The sequence below is a fragment of the Scatophagus argus genome, chromosome 1 (genome assembly GCF_020382885.2).
Source record: "Scatophagus argus isolate fScaArg1 chromosome 1, fScaArg1.pri, whole genome shotgun sequence".
NCBI lineage: Eukaryota > Metazoa > Chordata > Actinopteri > Scatophagidae > Scatophagus > Scatophagus argus.
Window position 1 is genome coordinate 17,153,272 of NC_058493.1, and position 18,746 is coordinate 17,172,017.

At 39.1% G+C, this 18,746-nt stretch overlaps 4 protein-coding genes across 14 annotated transcripts in view; 3 read left to right on the forward strand and 1 right to left on the reverse strand.

Annotated features, from left to right (window-relative positions):
• mrvi1 (murine retrovirus integration site 1 homolog) overlaps nucleotides 1-4,297 on the forward strand; it is a 33,977-nt gene extending 29,680 nt beyond the window's left edge. For all 4 annotated transcript variants that reach the window (XM_046387747.1, XM_046387738.1, XM_046387764.1 and 1 more), the window contains 5 exons: nucleotides 207-347; nucleotides 1,490-1,554; nucleotides 2,232-2,354; nucleotides 2,591-2,719; nucleotides 3,311-4,297. In XM_046387747.1, the coding sequence (XP_046243703.1) occupies nucleotides 207-347; nucleotides 1,490-1,554; nucleotides 2,232-2,354; nucleotides 2,591-2,719; nucleotides 3,311-3,473 (621 nt within the window). In that variant the 3' untranslated portion in view covers nucleotides 3,474-4,297. The remainder of the gene's footprint in view (nucleotides 1-206; nucleotides 348-1,489; nucleotides 1,555-2,231; nucleotides 2,355-2,590; nucleotides 2,720-3,310) is intronic.
• Nucleotides 4,298-4,426: 129 nt separating this feature from the next.
• lyve1a (lymphatic vessel endothelial hyaluronic receptor 1a) lies at nucleotides 4,427-7,700 on the forward strand. The gene is made up of 6 exons (XM_046387892.1): nucleotides 4,427-5,546; nucleotides 5,730-5,913; nucleotides 6,012-6,151; nucleotides 6,706-6,921; nucleotides 7,089-7,161; nucleotides 7,335-7,700. Exons 1-6 carry the CDS (start codon nucleotides 5,459-5,461, stop codon nucleotides 7,480-7,482), a joined length of 849 nt encoding a protein of 282 aa, XP_046243848.1. The 5' UTR covers nucleotides 4,427-5,458; the 3' UTR covers nucleotides 7,483-7,700.
• A 666-nt stretch (nucleotides 7,701-8,366) lies between these two features.
• ampd3a (adenosine monophosphate deaminase 3a) lies at nucleotides 8,367-17,945 on the reverse strand. 6 transcript variants are annotated; one of them, XM_046387818.1, is made up of 16 exons: nucleotides 15,231-15,362; nucleotides 13,527-13,616; nucleotides 13,179-13,401; nucleotides 12,836-13,016; nucleotides 12,544-12,709; nucleotides 12,224-12,443; nucleotides 11,981-12,110; nucleotides 11,663-11,857; nucleotides 11,249-11,380; nucleotides 11,003-11,166; nucleotides 10,781-10,907; nucleotides 10,373-10,536; nucleotides 10,066-10,186; nucleotides 8,919-9,092; nucleotides 8,641-8,751; nucleotides 8,367-8,557 (listed from the first exon to the last, which is right to left on the reverse strand). In XM_046387818.1, the coding sequence occupies exons 3-16, from the start codon at nucleotides 13,397-13,399 to the stop codon at nucleotides 8,390-8,392; spliced, it is 2,274 nt and encodes a 757-aa protein (XP_046243774.1). In that variant the 5' UTR covers nucleotides 13,400-13,401; nucleotides 13,527-13,616; nucleotides 15,231-15,362; the 3' UTR covers nucleotides 8,367-8,389. The 6 variants fall into 6 exon arrangements, 5 of the variants coding, with proteins under 5 accessions (XP_046243774.1, XP_046243787.1, XP_046243764.1 ...); XM_046387831.1 differs by lacking the exons at nucleotides 13,527-13,616; nucleotides 15,231-15,362 and adding an exon at nucleotides 17,888-17,945; XM_046387808.1 differs by lacking the exons at nucleotides 13,527-13,616; nucleotides 15,231-15,362 and adding an exon at nucleotides 16,350-16,468.
• The window catches only part of sbf2 (SET binding factor 2), a 96,692-nt gene continuing 92,931 nt past the window's right edge, over nucleotides 14,986-18,746 (forward strand). The window contains exons 1-2 of one of the 3 annotated variants that reach the window (XM_046387698.1): nucleotides 14,986-15,130; nucleotides 16,152-16,235. In XM_046387698.1, coding sequence (XP_046243654.1) covers nucleotides 16,166-16,235 — 70 coding nt within the window. In that variant the 5' untranslated portion in view covers nucleotides 14,986-15,130; nucleotides 16,152-16,165. Of the gene's footprint in view, nucleotides 15,131-15,370; nucleotides 15,507-16,151; nucleotides 16,236-18,746 lie in introns of those variants that run through there. The other 2 variants (XM_046387725.1, XM_046387708.1) reach the window with 2 other exon arrangements.

An 18,746-nucleotide genomic window follows, 5' to 3' on the forward strand; every position in this document is an offset into this window, starting at 1 on the left:
GACGTTTTCCTCCTCTGAATAGTACAAGTACAAAGATTATTCAGTAGACCATTCAACTGACAGATCAGCATTGCCTGTTCTAGAGACTCGCTGCTAGCATGGTTAGAAATATCCATGATGTTGTTTGTTTTTCTTGTTTCCTTTATGGATATTAATAATAATAATAACTTTATATGACATTACTCCATGTTCTCTCTCCTCTTGAGGCTTTACCCAGGCGACGGGTGAGCGTAGCGGTGGTGCCTAAGTTTAACCTCCTGAACATCCCAGGTCAGACTCCAGCCACAGCTGGCCCAGGCCCGGGCCCCAGCACGGGACCGACCACTGGTGCTGCTCTTCCTGTCCTGGTAGGTCTTCCTGTCCTATCAGGAAATGATGGGGAACAACATATCAGGCATTTGATGAAGTGATACCAGTGATGCATGGTCAGGTTAGACAGTGCCTCACCAAGGTCAAAAAGGAGCGTTGAGACTACACGATAGTTGTATCTTTAATAATTTCTTACTCAAAATGTCATTAATTATTAATATTTGATGTTACATTTTTAATATTTATAATACCACTCCAGTAAAACTATCACAATAGTTGTTTTAAAAGTATGCTGCTTTTGCTTCCCTTCCTGAGTCCTGAAGCACATGCTTTATGTGCCTCTGTCTGCTGTGTATCATTGTTTTCATAGATTTGCACATCTGGTCAGTTCTTACTCTGTTATAGAACATCTTTGGTTGAATAATGAACGTTGAGGCACATACTGAGCCTGCCTCAGCACCATGGTCTATGACCGTTTTGTGTCATATAACATGACTTCCACCTCCTTCCTGTGGGGCAGTGAGTGTGTATGCTGCAAGTTACCGTGAGAGTTTGATGATTTGAAATCATAGCTGCCACACAGTCAGAAACACTGCCTCTGATTGGTCGATAAGTACTGTATTCAAACACAGTATTTAAGTACAAATTTGAATTTCAAGTTATTCTTTATACTTAAACCACTGATTTCAGAGGGAAACCTTGAACATTTTAATCTACTATATTTATCTGACAGTTTTTGTTTACTTTACAGTTACTTATTATACAGCTAATAATTATATGATAAGATTATGAAATACAATGCACAAAAGACAGTGTCTGTTGGGTTGTGTTGTCACGTTTCAGATATCTTTGACTTGTTAGCAGTTCCACTAAAGAGACTTTTCCCCTCTAAACTTGCCTTACAGTTTCATTTAAAATACTGTTCAAACATTGAATTAGTAAAATTATCCAATATTTATCAAAAAAGAAATGATTTTTATTTAAGCACATTAAGCTCATAATATTTCTCATTCTATACTTTTTCATAAGTAGGATTTTAAATGCAGGACTTGTAATTAAGTGTTATTACATTGTGGTGCTGTACTTTACCTCACATAGCACATGTGACTACTTCATGCCTCTTAGTTGTGTATTATTGTTAGAAGGCAACCATATTTTTAAACAACACTCTCTTCGTCAGTGTGAAGCAACTGATGTGAAAGGCAATCCTCCCACAGAGGCAGCACAGCCAGCAACACCTGAATGGTATGTTGTGTGTACTCATATTGTTTTAATTACATACACGCTCACGCACACACACACACACACACACACACACACACACACACACACACGACTGCATGTACCGAATGTACTCATACCTTTGCTTGATTCCCAAGGTCACCACACAGTCCCTGAAACAATGGGCCAATACCAGCTTGAACTTGTAATATGTCTTATCACAAGCATTTTGTGCTGCAGTGGGACCTTTGACTTGTTTGTGTAACTTTCAGGATGTGTCTTAAAGAGAGGAAAAAGTCCCAGTGAGGTGAAAATAACCCTGAAAGCATAAAATATAATCAAACCGTGCTGCAGCTGATGGATGTGCTATCCTGGGTTGTAATCTAAACATTTGTGCAAGAGCTTGACAAAGTCCAGGCACAAGGCTCCCATCATATCCTGGTTAAACTGAGCCACAGTAGGGCTTTCAAGTGTCTAAGCGAGGTGTTCTGTGAGGAGATGAGCATAGCAATAACAAATGTACCAGCCTTTTTTCAACATTTTTTTTTGTTTGTGCTCACCGTGCCTGTGATGGTGTCTGTAACGCACAGCACCACTGGGCAGGTGCTACAGTTTGTTCGTTACATGACAAAGCCACGTTGTGGTTGTGATGTGGTGGTGTCCAAGGCTGACTGTTCTTTCCCATCTGAAACAATGCACAGTGGAAAGAGTGTGCCAGAGCAGGAAAGTGAGCCAGCCAAGCCTTCAGTCAACTTAGAGGAGTTAAGAGCCGAGATCAGAGCCGAGATCAAGGCAAAGATCGAGGAGGAGGCGTATAATAAAGGGTGAGGCCTTCTCTGCTGTTCCTTAACTACAGACAAACACACATTGTATGATGATCATTGTTACCGCTCATCATAAATCACCACTTTTATGGATCCCGTCAGTTGGTGAATTTGCTCATGTACGTAAAGCTAAGTGCACAGAGATCTTATCATTTCCAGTGATCATTATAAATGATATGTTTTTAGTCACTGAGTGATGACAGGACATCATTGAGGTTTGAACATTTCACATGCAGCTACCAAGAGGGAATGAAGCAAAGTAGAGCACTCCAGGAGGAGAAGCATGAAGAGGAAAACTCTGTGGAAAAACTGCTGGAAATGAAAAATAAGGATGAAGAGAGTGGAAAGAAGATAAACACAAGCAGGTAAACCGAATCTGCTACTTTAAGATTTAAAAAAAAAAAAAAGTGGCGCATTTCAGCGTTGTTCTTATCTAAACCATGAGACTACACTTTAGGTAGCCCATCTCTAACTTTCTAACATCTTAGTCTGCTGTGTCTGCTGTTGTAGACTTTATATTTTATTAGAAAATCTTTTTTTTATGTTCATAACAACAGAAGAAACAATTGCCAAGTACTGACACTGATATCACAAGCTTTAAAAATTACAGAGAGTAAGTCTTTATGCGGCTCCTATCCTTTAATAATAAAATAAGAGAAATTAACTTTAAAGGAGTAAATCTGAGATAGTCGAACCAAATGCCACATTTATTTTTCAAACAAATATATATTTTATTTTACCCAAACTCAAATACATAAATTATTTCTCAGTTTCTTCAGCCTTTTCAATATGTGGATCTCTTTGATGATTTCAATCTGGTTGGATTTTTGTTGTTTTTACTGCCACAGTAAATATTCAGATACATATATGTCATTTAACTCATTTTGTTTGAACAGACATATAAAACTGGATAGTGATGAAAAGACATGGATGGTATGTGGTCATTTTCTTCACAGGAGGATGGAGGAGGTCCTGGTTCTTCTTGCTCGCTATTGTCCCAAGATTTCCTTGAGTCGGCGACTTCTCTGGGTCGCCCTGACGCTGTTTGTGGTGATGTGTCTGGTTATCAGTATCTTTACTTTCTTCGGTGACCACTACAACAGACGTGAGGACACGTAAGCAGAGAAGAACTTTGTGCGAGGCAAGATGAAGATCTTTGGACTAAGTGTAGGAGCGCATCCAAAGAACCAGAGAGCAGAATATTAGAGACGGCAGTCGTCCTCTGTCTGTGTCAGTTTACCTTATCACCACACCCAGACTCACTTGAATCCATGGCCCGACTCTCGGGGGCCAAAGATGTTTTGGGAGACTTTATGGATGATGCTGCCTTTAACAGCATTAAGTTATAATTTTGTTTGGATTGGAAAATTGACAGATTGTTTGCTGCAGCAAAAAAAAAACAAAAACAAAAGAAGATTATTTCTGTTTAGGGACCAATTAGATTGTGTGATGAGTATACGTATATTTAAATTTAGATCCATACGTAACGATAGGTTCCGGTTTGGGTACTTTTTGATGTTGAATATCGCACTTTCTATTGAATTTATAGAGGAAAAGTCTATATTTATCTACACTCTAATGTTAAAATATAATCCCTCAGGTCCAGTAGATAATAAAGCCTTTGAGAAAGGTTATATTTAAAGATTTAGGATATAAAGGAATGTTTTTATTTTTTAATTTCTATCATGTGTATTTAAATACTTTAAAATATGAGCACATTCCAAAGTAGTTCCTTAAAGTGCAATATTTTGCAGTTAATGGTTCTCATTTCTGTCATTTTGGACTGTGTTATCAGAGCACTGAGAGATTTTCTTCATATATGAGAGCACTGTTTAGATGCTAGGAGGCTTACTTCTTTTTTGCACGCGTGCCTTTCCTTTGTTGTTTGTTCTCTTTTTATTCTCTTGCCACTTCACCTTTAAATAAAGGTGCCTGAAAACATACTCTAGTCATTTGCAGAGAAATATATGATGCCACCAAAGCAGATTGTTTTATAATCCCTCTTCTAACATAACTTAACCCTGCAACGGCCAGTTATTTTGCTATTATTTTGTTGGAGTTAAAAGTTACTCTGAAGCCTTGTAGAGTTGAGCGGGGGCTCATCAAACAACCCCATTCAAGTAGTCACACTGTTCTCATGTTGTCATTTGGTAGACTGGTATTATAAAGATGTCATAATAGCTGCTTTACGGCAATAATTTCAAATTTCAAATAATTTCAGTGTCTCTATCCTAACTATGAAGCTACACCCTGCAGTCAGTTAGCTTAGCTTAGCACAAAGACTGGTAGCCTGGCCCTGCCCAGTGGTAATCCACCTGTTATTAACATGTTACATTGCCTTTGTTTATCAAAACCACAACCAAAGGGTACCTTAAGAGAACTGAAATACCTGTCCTTTTCCACAGCTCCACATTGTCACTTAATGCACCCACACATCTCATTGACACCTCACATCTGACAAAAACACTGCTGCATGTTCGTCAGCACTCTTTCCGTCATTTCCTGCCATCAGGGCATGTGCGGGGAATGTTTCTGTGGAAGTGGGATGTTATCATGTGCCAATTCTCATCAGAGGATTCTAGAGATCATACGCATGTCCATTATTGAGTAATGCCCCATGGGAGGAAATCATTTGGACAGAGTGCAAATCACTCAATGAGGACACTATCACATGTATAACATCACTATGAACGTGATATTTAATTTTTAGTGTTACAAGTGTTTTCACTTATCCGAAAAGCACTTATTTAAATGAAAAGCACTTGTTCAAGTCAAAGGACAGCCCTGTTTGAATCATCATTTAATTCCTGGAACATGAATGTAGAGCGTTTTGTCTTCCACAGAGTTTCTGTAGTCTCCTGCTGACATATTCATTTTATCTCTTTTTGTCATGGGCCTTGCTCCCAGAACATATGAGTACTTCTGATCTGACCTGTGAGCAGCACTTCCCTCTTCCTTTTCCTTTACTTTCTGGCAATGACAGAGTCAACACACCCCAGTGAACAGAATCACCTCTATTTAACCCCGCCATTTGGCTCACAGAAGCATAAAGCGTGCAACACTCTGTCATCCCCGGCATTCATCTGTCTCTGTTCTCACCAGTCATGAATATGATCTGGCTTTGCATCACATTGGCGCTGTCAATTACTTGTGTCATCTGTGAACAAAATGTTGACACAAATCACATCAGGGGTAAGTAATTTCAGCTATTTTGATTTTTGTTCAAATGTATTTTTGGTCTCTGTTGATAAATGAAGGCAACTCTGCACCCTGAAAGTGGAATTTGTTGTTTCATTTGAAACTGTTTCATCATTTTTACAGCTTCTGCCGTTATAACAAACCTAAATCTGAAATTGTTTGATGCGGTGTGTCCAGTTTTCCCAGCAGTAAACCAAAGTATTGCTGGAGTGTTCCAGGTTAGCTACTTAAATGACCTCAAACAGCCTCAGTATGCCTTCAACGCCTCTGAAGCTCGGGAACTCTGCTCGTCCCTTGGAGTGAACATTGCCTCATATGCACAACTAAAAGAAGCTCTCAAAAGAGGACTGGAAACGTGCAGGTAAGATCAGAACATGCAAAAAATGCGAAATGCTTCACTCAGCTGGGTGGAGTTTAATAAGAAATACTTCAAGTTCTGTCATGTTTTGTTTTGTTCAGATTTGGCTGGATTGATGAACATTTTGCAGTCATTCCCCGCAACAAACCCCTTTCAAACTGTGGCCAAAAACGGAGGGGCTTGGTGGCATGGCGAGCGCCTGTTACACAAAAGTTTGATGTGTTTTGCTTTAATGAATCAGGTATGACATTTTTGTCTGCCTTTCTGCTTCTTCTTTTATCAGAACAGTCTGATTGAAAGTTGATATACACCAGAAGGTGTTATCTCAGAATAATGTGAATGAATACTCCTGGGACTGTCTTAACATTTTATTGCATTTACATTGGAATTCAGCTGCATTTTTAGATTTTAGACTTAGATTTTTAGACACTACAAAACTAATTTGCTTCAAAATTTAAGAGAAAATAAAAGTGTGGAGAACATGAAATATTTGTTTAAAACCTTAACTTTTTTCTCTTCATTTTATTGGATTGTTTAATACACACATAAACAAAAAATGTACCATTACTGTCAGAAATCCACCCCTAAATGCCTTGTTAATATTTTCCAACACTATGTCACTAAGGCTTTTAAAGATGATCAGCACATAGTTGCAAATGGGAAGTAAATACAATATTTCATTCAGTAGTAAAAGCTAGAACTATTTTTTAAGTGAATAATACAAACATACATTTATCAGATGTCACGAACCTTAAATACCATCTCATCTCTCATGGCTTTAATGTGCATCCACAGATGCACAGTTGATGGATGCAAGAACTGATGGCCCTTTGAACAGCAAGGATTTCTCTGGACAAATTCAGTCTCCCTCTGAGGACGTGAGCTCCACCCAGAACCTGCAGTCTACCTCTTACCCCTCCCCTCTTCCTTCTTCATCCCTAACGCCTAAAACCATGGACAGTGAGGCAGAACCAGCCAGGTTTGTTGGCAGCATACAAGGCTCTTCTGGAGGTATGAGAATTTTGGTCATAACTGAGTTAATGTTTTGGGGGAACATTTTGTAAAAATGTACAGAAAATACAGTATGAGTATAGACAACTACAAAATACAGGAAACTTTAGAATATGTGTTTGGGTGTGATTTTTGTTTGACTAATAACTACATTTTTTTTATTCCAGCAATTGCTATACTCATCACCTCAGCCTGCGCCATTCTCCTCATTGCAATAATCATCCTTGCATACATAAAAATGTGAGTAGTTTTCTATATGAAAATACTAATACTGGGGTCTAAAACTGTAGGAAAACTGTTAAAACAAAGTTTCTTTCTTTCATGTAAAATTTCAGGTGCTCCATAGTAAGCTGTTACTGTTGCCTGTGTTGGAGCATAATGTGACTAGTTTCTCTCTTTCTCTCTGTGAAAAGGCGAAGGAGTTGCGTTCTGAGTTCTGACACAAAACAGCAGCAAGAATACATCCAGGCAGAAGAGTGGACATGTGTGAAGAATATAAAGGAAGCCGAGACAGCTGCTCAGGAAGACGAGAGAATAGAAGTGGATGACAGTGCAAGTTAAGCACTTATTAAAGCAGCCCTCTATGAACTACTACTGAGAAATGTTCTTTTTCAGGATGGAGATATGTACCTTGTTGTGTGCTTTGTTTGGTATGAAAGCAATACAATGGCCGTAAAAGTGCATTTGTTTTTGTATATGTTGTGCTGTTTGTATTTTCAGTCATGTGATGCTATTAAATGCTGAAGTTTAGCCACTAGATGGCAATGTTTACAATACAATCGTTGAAGACTGAAGACTTTTTATTCTTTTAACATACTGTTTGCTGCTTAAATGAATTAATGTACAGGTAAATGCAACAATTTCAAGCACTTAAAAATCATATGTCAGTATGAACTTGGGTATTTCCTAAATCTTTCAATAAACGGATATTTTCCCAAAAACTCACTGAAACCTCTCAAAAAACAAGCTATTTAAGGAAGAGCCTGAGAAAATGCCCCAGACGTCATTCATCTCTTATCTGAGTGGTCTGAACTAACATCATGAAAAGTTCTCTCAACCATAAGTGTTCTTATGTCCCAAGAACAGTGTATACAGTAACTCAAAAACAGCAAGTTTCTGACACACCCCCGTCACAAAATGGAGTGTATGACACAACTGTTTATACATAGTGAGTTTGTTTAGTGACAAGTGTCTGAATCTACCTCATACACGTCTGGCCCTCCACAGCTTTAGTCTAAACCTTTGAGAAGTGCATCTGTCATCCAGACAGCCAAGGCATGCGTCTTTAATTTATCAAATTCTTTTGTTATCATTTTGCAACCAAATAAGCATTTCTTTGCTTTTAATTGACAAGATATTGCATTTTTCAGTGCACCATCGAAGTTGCTCATTGGCACTCTTCAGAGTAAAGGTAAATGGCTATTACTGAATTCAGCATGCTTGGATTTGGTCTAACGCAAGTTCTCTTTTATTCATTTATAGCGTCAGACTTCACTGCATCGACTATGAAGCTAAGCTCGTTGCACAGTGTCTCGTGTCTGTAGGCCATGCGGATCTGGGCGACGTTGGTCCGACGGATATCGTTCCCTTCGGGTCCATCTTTAAGATAGTTCACTCCTAAGAAGTGCTTCTTATCCTGAAAAATGTTAAGTAAACATAATGGGCATTTGGCCATGCCTGAGAAAACTGTAAAAAGGAGCAATGAAAGTATCACCATACCTGGTTAGACAGTCCACTTTGCAGCACACTGTTCCTGGCTATCTCACATACATCACAGGTGCTGAGCTTCCACAGCTGAGCGGCGATAGCGTACTCTTCCATCAATGGTTCCTAGAATCAGAAACAATGGATAAGAAATATTTACACGGCAGGACTAAATCGATCTAAAGCACACTGCGGTAGTATGTTTTTTGGTACAAGCACTTAAACTAAGATTATGAAACACTGAAAATGCAGCCTAGAAACACTATATTCCCTGTATATTTGTTTCTGTTTACCTTAGTGTAGTGGAACTGCATGGGATCGTCTGTGGACAGGGACACACAGAGGCCTTTGTGCAGGAACTCTCTGAGAGGATTTTTGGAGTACTCCAGGAACAGGCTGTTGTTGCTGAGTGGGGACATGGCAATTGGCACCTGGGCCAGGTAGTAAAGGTACTGCAGTACTGGGCTCTGAGGGAACATGACATTTAAAATAATAAATACTGCTGTGGCACACGCACAGTACAAAGAGGTAAGAAAGAAGCTCGATTTGATATGCACATGAATCATGTCTGCTTATGTGAAGCCCTTTACAACTGCTTACATGCTATTTATATATACATGCCAGTTGTTTCTTTCAGTATTGCAGTACTGAGTTTTGTTTATACTGCAGCTTCTACTGCCAGCACAAAGTTAAATTTAAATCATTTTGTTCCAGGTACCCAACCCAATCTAACATTAGAATTTCTAGGCCCATGTCCACACTATCCACACTGACAGAGATGAATCATTGCAACTGAAGTTAGTAAATTACTACGAGAAGAAAATGAGTCTAAACTAACGAATTGAGGAAAATGACTATAATACTGTTTCTTAGATTGTATGAGTGAGTCATCAATTTTTCTTTCTTCACAAGTCTTTCTTTGTCTCTGTTATTGGAACATCCACAAGAAAACCAAAACTTCCAATTTCCTCTGTCTCAATTACAGATCTCTTATTTTCAGCTGTTCCGAGATGAACCACAGTGTGAAAAGTGAGAAATCTGCAGATACACGTGCTGAAAAAACTTGGTCTCAAATCAAGACTTGGAAATAGTCCAAAGGACTGTTCGGTCCACTGAGTGTTGATTATGTTGCCTTTTGGTCTAAAGATAAGCATCATTTGAAACAAATACGCCTTTGTGTTCTCACAATGTGGTCGCTATTTCAATACATTGTGAACAAAGACAAAAAGCATAGAGGACAGTCATTAACACTGATCATTGGCTGGGAGTGGGCTCACACAGCTGGAGCCCCCATGTTAGCTCCTATCTGCCACGGGAAAGATTCTAATCCTCATAAATCCTGCAAATATCATCTGAATTCAAACTTTTATCTCAGTAATAGGAGGCCTAAGGTTAAAAAAAAAAGAAAGAAGAAAGACCCAGTCAACAAATCTGAAGTACTTTCTTCAAGTTGAGTCCATGTGAGATGTTGTCAGCTGTGAGAAAGGCAGAGACCAAATGAGTGATTGACCCAGCTTCTCCACAATGGGGACGGAACTGAAAGGTACTCAGTCCACGCTCTCTGTAGAGGACACAAAAGGACACAATAAACCAGCTGATCATCACACAAGCAGCTTATGAAACCGGTGTGTTATTATTTTGTTTGTCCTTGTATCAGTCATACTCTAGAGTATTTACAAATATCAGATGTAATGCATCTTGAGACACAGAAGTCATTTTGAAGAAGGAACAAGGCATTAGCTCTTACTTTCTGAGGTTGTTGAGGACCATGATGTTGGCATACATGTGGAAGATGTAGTAGCTGTAGGGAGGATTGTCATCCGCGGTCCACTGTTCTGGCTTTGGGCTCCTGAAGGAGAACATGTGATTGCTGTGTTTGGACTCATCGTCAACACTGTCAAAGCCAGACACCTGCACACACAAAGAAAAGTTGGCATGTATGACTGGGATGGTTTTATGAAGGTAAATTGTGATTAGAATTATGTCACAAATATTATCAATATAATTTCAGTCCTTGAAATATTTAATTATTTATCTTATCCTCAAATTACTAAATTAATTTCAACAAGATAACACCTTACTTTAACCATACTTAAACACTTTTTTTGTGAACTCATAGGTTTTGGTATGATGAGCCCTAAAAAAGACATCTTACATATTTGAGGAAAACGTGAAGTTCTTTGTGCTTCTGTGGATTAACAGTGGCTTCAAACAGAGGAAGGAATATGTTTTCCAGCATCTTGGCAAAATTTGGCACCAGCTTCTTCGACTTGAAAATGTCACTGAAATGCATATTCATAGAAAATTTCAAGACTTGATGTTTTAAGAAATGTTTTTAAAAACAAAGCTTGAATGTCTCTTAAACTGCAGTACTCACTAAATTCTGGGGACTTGAATCATCCACCTCATGTTTGGAGAGTGTACTTTGTGGTGAATGAACCACTTAGACAGACTGTCCCACTCCTCTGGAGAGCGTCCGTAGATGGAGAGGCGTGGCTCTGCATACTGGTACTTACTCTCCTCCAGGTCATTGGCCACTTCCTATTGAAAGTGAGAAGTGAGAGTGTGCTAAACTGTCTCTGCATTGGTTCTGACTTAAATGTAAGATCACATTATATGATACCTTTATTATGCGAGCGAAATAGTCTCCACCAATAAGGTTGTCTGTTTTCAGGAAGATTTCTCGAAGTTCACTGGCTCCCACTGGGTTATACTTTGAATTGAACTTATCAAAGCGGTGGAAGGTGTGTCTCCCCTGTAAAGTTTAGAAATTACTAACCATAATTGCAAACACAGAACAGTGCTGATAATGATAATTACCTGCACTGGCAGGGACATTAAGTGACACAACATAGAAGCACAGAGAGTGAAGGAATTGTAAGTTGCGAAGTGATTTTAGATATACATGAGATTCCTATCCATTTTGCTTTAAATGAGAAAATAATAATTGAGGAATGTATTAATTTTACTCCCCCGTTTCAACACATTTAAAACAAACGCAATGCTAAAACACAATGGCATCTTCTACTTCTCTTACAGCATGTACATCCAGAGAGTCCACTGTAAGGTCATAGGGGTCCTTATTAAGGCTGTGGAAAACCTCCTGGAGAGTCATCTTTTGTCCAGCCTTTTCCAACACCACACGATCAGCATCAGTCTCATATGTTTTCTGAATGAAGGTCAGGAGGTGTTTCTGAGACATGCAGGCAGCTGCATGAATGTGTGTGTCCACCTGAGAGAGACAAACAATGTCTATGTTCAGTCTAAGGACAAACTGCTTTTAAATATGTATGTTTCTTTCTCTTGGATACAATATTACACACTCACTTAAAACACCCATAAATAGAAATCTAACCTTTCTAACATTGTAGAAATCTCTGTGAGGCACACTTTTCAGTTCCTTTAGCTCAGCCATCTCATTGAGCATCTCATGGAGGTGAAACTTTGAACTCAAGAAATTTAGTCGTCTGTGGCAGTAAGTCTTCCTGAAAATTAGAGCAGTAATTAAATACTGCATAAATTACAACCACCAGTTTTACAACCAGGGCTGTTCATCCAAACATCATAGCTGTAGCATCTTTTTGTTTTGGCAACTTACGTGGGCCCATCTGCAATCATTGCCAGCACATGACTGAGGTCTATGGCAAAGGTCTCCAAGTCTGGATAAGGAAGGTCATGGGGCTGACTTTCTCTCAGAGCCTCGGCATTGTCATACACATGCACTATCCCATCCTTCATCTCCAGTTCATAATTCAGATTCTCAGGGATGTTCTCCATGCTGTAGGGATCTTTTCCGTCTGCTGGATACGGGCACATATCTGGAGGGCGACAACACTATTGTGTTACCGTTATATAAATCAAAATAAAATCTCAGTGAGAGTGGGCTTTCAAAAACCATAATATGCAAAGATCTCAGACCTGGCAGAACCTCATCTTCTTCGGTCCATCTCATGTTCTCAGCACTGCGGAGGAACTGGGCTGTGGTTCTGCAAAATCTATGGTAGGCTAGCTTTGAGTATTTTTCACGAATAAGCAGAGCCTTAAATAGACTTTTGGCTGCCTGTTCATAGTCCTCCACTGTGATCTGAATGGGGAATGGACATGAAACATTAACTGTAAAGTGTCGTCTTACCATATGCAATACAATATGCAGCATTAATATCTCTAACTGTGATTCACATCTGTTAAACCTCCTGTTTATAGTACTTACTCCAGCACAGTAATCACCACTAATAGTGACTCTCTGGTAATCAGGGCAGTTTTCTGGTATTGATGAGCAGGTAGAGCTGGGGGACAGGAATGGTGTAACTACAACTGACCGTGTCCAGTCTGTATTCACTGGGATTTGTAGGGACATTGACTGGGAACGAATTATCTTCAGGCTTTTCTTCCTGAAAAATAAGCAAAACAATTAATGTAAGAAAAAATAACTTTCCCCCAAGTCATGATACACTTATTTATTAAGGTTTTTTCATTTAAGAACATGGGTGACATTTTTCTGATTGATGAAAGCATGGTCTATGATTTGGTGTCAGACCAATAGTGGCACCAACCTCTTAGTGCTCTCCTCTGACTGCTGCTCTGCCAGCTCCTTAAGCAGTTCATGTTCCTTGGCTTGCTGGAGGCCGATTGGGCAGTCCTCAGGCACAGTGAACATGGATAAGGCATCCTTGTGGTCTTCTTCCTTTAGCGCTGATGCATATACTTTCTCTGCTAGCAGCTGTGTTTCCTCCTCTGCCTCACTGAGAGTTACCTTGGGGAACTGACGAGGCATATCTACAAGATGGCAGAAGCTTCAGTTAAATGACTGGTAACAGTGACATGTAAGAGAACCTGTCCTTCTAATCATGGTCTTAGTTGCCCTGAGGAGTTTGTGCTGTTTTGTAAACAAGCAAATCTACCTGCATGAGGGTTTGGGTGCAGTACACTGAAGAACTAGCAGCTGCACAGTGCCACCACTCGGAGAGCTCTGTGTGAATTGCTCATGATGGCTCAAAGAACAGATGACACAGTGAAATCATAAAAATCAACTTTGGTGGTGCCACAAATAAAAAAGCACACAATGCTTTCAGGTTAACACAATGTAGTCACATAATGCCAATATTTATTCCATCTTGCATCTGCTCCCAGTTCATTTCACAGTCACTTTATTATTAGCTTGCTTAAATTGCTTTAATTGCTAGCTAGTTTAAATTGTCAATAACTTGCTTTTTGTTGTCCTGTGTTCATGTTGGCTGTCCTTATTTGAAAGTACTTAGAAAGTGCTGTTGTACTTTCTGATTCTTTGCTATCCTTTTTTTCTTCCTCTGTGTAAAGCAGCAAGTCACTATTATTTTAAAAGGTGCCATAACAATAAAGTATATTATTATCAGCAAATGACTGTAGTGGGATACTGTAATGGGAACACTAGTTAGACTCATGGAATATTCCTGGGATTATCATCATACTTGAGTTGAAAGCATTCTGAATAGTGTACCGCAACAATGATCTGAAAATAACTCGTGTCAGATAGTTTCATTAAATTCTCCAGATTCATGACACCCTTGAAGGAATCTTACTGAGATATTCTTGGCACGTTACTTTATAGTCACTTTTCCCTCCTTAACACAAACAATGGCAGTTATGGTTTAGCCCTTATCAACTGTACTGTTTATTTTTACTACAGTATCTAATCCTCGGTCATTCACCAAGCTCGCTGACACATACAGTACAGCAGCTACGTCAAAGCGAGAACTGTCTATATCTGCACTGAGATAACTTTGGTGAACTGACAGTGTCTTGTTGATACTCTTTGTGATACAGTTCTGGTTACTGGAGTGCTTAAGTGACAACAGAGACAGGCCACATTGCATGGTGTCACATAAGACAATTTTCCGCTGTACCAGGGTGCTTCCAGGAAGCTTATCATTCCTGACGCACAACACTATCCTGACAACAGCTGTGTGCATCACCACTGCTGTGGAGCTTTTATGGCACCACATGCACGCTGTGAAAAGGGATCACAAAGCTGCATTGATCTGGAGATGATGACCTTATGAATTATTAACTGTCCTCTCATACACCCCGGAGTATATTATGTGAAATAAGTACCTTCTTTTTTCACATACTCTAAACACTGCACACACACGCACAGACACACACACACACACACAATAAATCTGAGTTGAAACAGTACACCTGCTAAAAGGACAGGAAGAGTTAGGTTGGCTAACACCAACACAAAAATCTTCCCCCCAAAAAATAAATAAATAAACATACAACATAAATGCCCCAAAATAATATTACCTATCATTTTTAAATAAAGCTAACTTTAATTTTTTTTAATGATTTTGCGGGGGCAGAAATGAACCGGACCATTCTGTCATTGCCTAAGCTAACAACACATTCACACGATCAGTCCGCGGCTAACGCTAACGTAGCTATAGCCTAACGTTAGACACTGCGTCAACGGTAACGGCTAAGTTATGCTAATAAACAACAGCAACTTCGAAAATTAGGTTACTAGGTATGTATGTTTGTTATTTTTAAACCAACATAACAGCTATATGTAAGTACAATAGAGACATTTAGCTAAAATCATAATTTTACAGTTGCCAACAACTGACCTCGAGTAGTAGCATGAACTTGTACTTAAGCGTTACTGACTCATCCTGCTGAGGTGACACCGCTAATACGCTCATTTCAATAGCTTTGACCGTTGTTTTAGCTTACAGTAGGTATGTATATAATCTTTTTGTTTTTTTAGCTGACAGTGAAGTATTCAGCAAAAGACTTAAAGTCTGAACTCACAGTCTCCTAGTCTATACTGGCCCATATTTAATGCTGTCCTTCACTCTCTACGGTCTTCACTGCTACCATAACAAGCTGGTCAAGAACAGGAAGTAGGTGATTATACATGATCAGGTAAAAAAATAAAACAACAACAACAACAAAAGCCTAATCTTGTCTTGGTTTATATATTATTCGATACTGTATTTGTAATTATCTGCATTATTTTCTACAATTTATAAATTAAATTAAATTCTAAATATGTTTTTGTTTATTAAATTGTTTATTTGCATATCAAATTACTGTATGATTTCCTTAAAAAAATCATTTTTGCAAACTCTTTCATGAATTTATATATGCATAAATTAGGTTATAGAGTCAGTGAGATTCAACACCAAGGGGACGGCCATCTCCCCCACACATAATGTTCGACTTTTTCGTGATAATGTGATTTCAATGATCGTAGACGTGCAGCGATGCAGAGAATAGCCCGTGATAACTTAACTGCAAAGCCATTTTGCCTCCTATCTTGTATTGCATGCATGTGCTTCTCATTGGTTCCTCGCTTACCTTCATTGTCGCTCATAACTATGTCTGGATGTGTTGTCATCTCCAGCTGAACGCAGTGAACGCACTGTACGGATTCAGAGAGATTCTGTGTGCATCTATCTGGGTCAGACTAAAGTCAGTCTATGAGTCCACGGTGGCACACATCTACAGTTTTGTTTTCCTGACTGACCATCTCTCTCTATTTTAAGGAGCCAGTGGCATCATGTTGACAGAGCTTCTAATCCTGAGAATATGTCAAAACTGGCTGTCAGCTAAGAGTGGGCCTCACCCAGGTTAGACACAGCCTGTGCTTTACAGCTCTATCTAACTATCTCTTTCTTTATGTGTTTCCCAGACACACATTCAGAAACAAATACATGAACATTGTTGCTCACTCTTGCACTTACAGGCCAAGAATAGGTAGTCGTCACAGTTGTCCTTTTCAGTCAGTAAGTTGTGAATCGCTCTGTTTTCTGCAATACCTCCAGGCAGGTCTGAGAGCAGTCTAAGCGTTTGACTGTTTATCGTTCTTTGCTCTGTTAGCACTGTTTTGTTTGTTTTGTTTTTTTTAGATCTCGGTTCTGACCTTGGTTTAGTCCCCATACTGTGGTGTAGCATGGCTCTAAAGACAAATAAATGAAAACTTTATGAATAAAGACAGAAGGCTTTAGGCTACCTTACACTCTCGGATTACCTTTCAGATTTGTGTGATAGTGAAGACAACTGACCCCATCTCCCACTTTTGTATATGATGCAGAGATGCATAATACATAATATTTGTAAGTCTACTCTAGACTTGCTGTCACTGCCCAGCAATTTATGACCAGCTGATTATTCTCGTCCTTTATGTCAGGATCAAGAATACCCCTCTGGTTCTGTGGTTCTGGAACTGGATGCGGAGTGGAAGTTGGATGGTCAAAATCACAAGCTGTTACAAATTTTCTAGTGCAGCATATCCCCTCAATTAATTAATCTGTTTATTATGAATTCATAAAATATATATTTTGTATTATCAAGTCTAAAGCATTTTACAGAGTTCTGACAGTTCTGCTCAACAACTAGATTCATATCTGTTCATATCATATCTGCTTGTTATATACAGGTGGTCAGACCCCTTCAAGTATTCCAACAATATGACAGAGTCAACAGATAACTGCCCATGCTGCATATTTGCTTCTTCAGATTCATTGTTTTTTTTTCCTTTAGAATATTTACACTTTTTCACATTTTAGGAAAGGATGCTCTAAATGAAATGACAATACTGACTCAATATTTGTAACATGAAAAGAAATAACATCGGATTGCCTGCTGATTCCCACCCCACCACTGCAGGGTGATCAGTCAATTTTATAAATGATCCCTAAAAGCCTTTCTGTCTATACTGGACTCTCCAAAGTAATTACACAAGAAATAATATATTTTATTCAGCATCACAGGAGCTTTTCTGTTATTGATCATAAGTGTCTGGTTTAGGAAATATCAGATCAGATGGCTGAGAAATGATATTATGGTGTATCTCTTCAGAAAACATTATCAGACACTAATGTGGAGAGTATCTTGATGGTGCTGGATCATGCTAATGTATGTGTTTGCGCCCTCATAAATGTACTGGAAATGTGGAAATGTGGAGTTGACCCTATATCATCTCCACCATTACTTGGGAGAATAATGATCATCATTCATTATTTCCCACTCACTGTGTAAATCCCATAGGAGTTTTCTTGAGGCCATTACTCCACCACTCATCCTGTCTCTCTTATGCTCTCTCTGCTCTATTTAGCTTGTCTTGTTGGCTTTGCTCAGACACATCACTGCTGTTATTAGCTTATCCTCCACAAGTTGGCTTTATATCAAAGTCATATCTGACAGAGAGAGAGACGTCAGCTACACATTGCTATACATGATGCAGAAATAAAGATGAGAGGGGGGAAGTGAACAAGCTCACTCTTTCCCAAGCAAGGACTTGACTGCTGCTTTAAAAGAGGCGTGTCTCCTCTCCTCATCCTCCCCAGTGGCCAGGGCCTGGACAAGAGTAAAGATAAAAGCCAAGGAAGTGCACTCATCCATGAATGCAAAGCAGCCTCCCTCACAGATATTCTATAATACTTGTCAGATATATTTCCAGTAAGTCACAATTTTCAGGGGGGTTTTTTGTGTTTTTTTGTTTTTTAAAGCGATAAATGGTTTCAGATATGGAAACACGTAAAGGAGTCACCAGTGACAAAGTTTCACTTACAGGATAGCGTATCTATACAGTATATAACTATAAATCAAGAATTATTTGAATGGATATTTGATGACATGGAAAATACTTCAAGTGATGCTTGCCTCTTCCCTTCCCCCCTTTAAAAGGGTTTTTTTGGAGTCCTTCCTCCCTTCGTCTAAAGATTGAAAGAGTCTTGTATGCTGTACAGATTGCAAAGCCCCTTGAGGCAAATTTGTGATCTGTAATAATTGGCTGTATAAATAAAATTGGCAGGACTCGACTTGACTCCCCTTGTCAATTCATTGGTCCTAGTAATATGTCAAATAAGTCCACTCACCTCCTCAGGCTCTGCTGTCTCTGAAGTGTGAATAAACTGTGTGCAAGTGCCCTCAGAGAAACATCTAAGTCATGCTGTGCTCTTGTTGTGGCTGAAGTATATGATATCTCATCCACCACCCTGCAGTGCACATTGCCCCATCCTTAACTCTTTCATTGCCACAGCTTAGTACAAGGACATCAGCTGAACAAATTCCAAAGTCAGCCATCATGATCGTTTGGCAGTATCATTGAATGTAATTGGAATTATGTTAAAAATGTT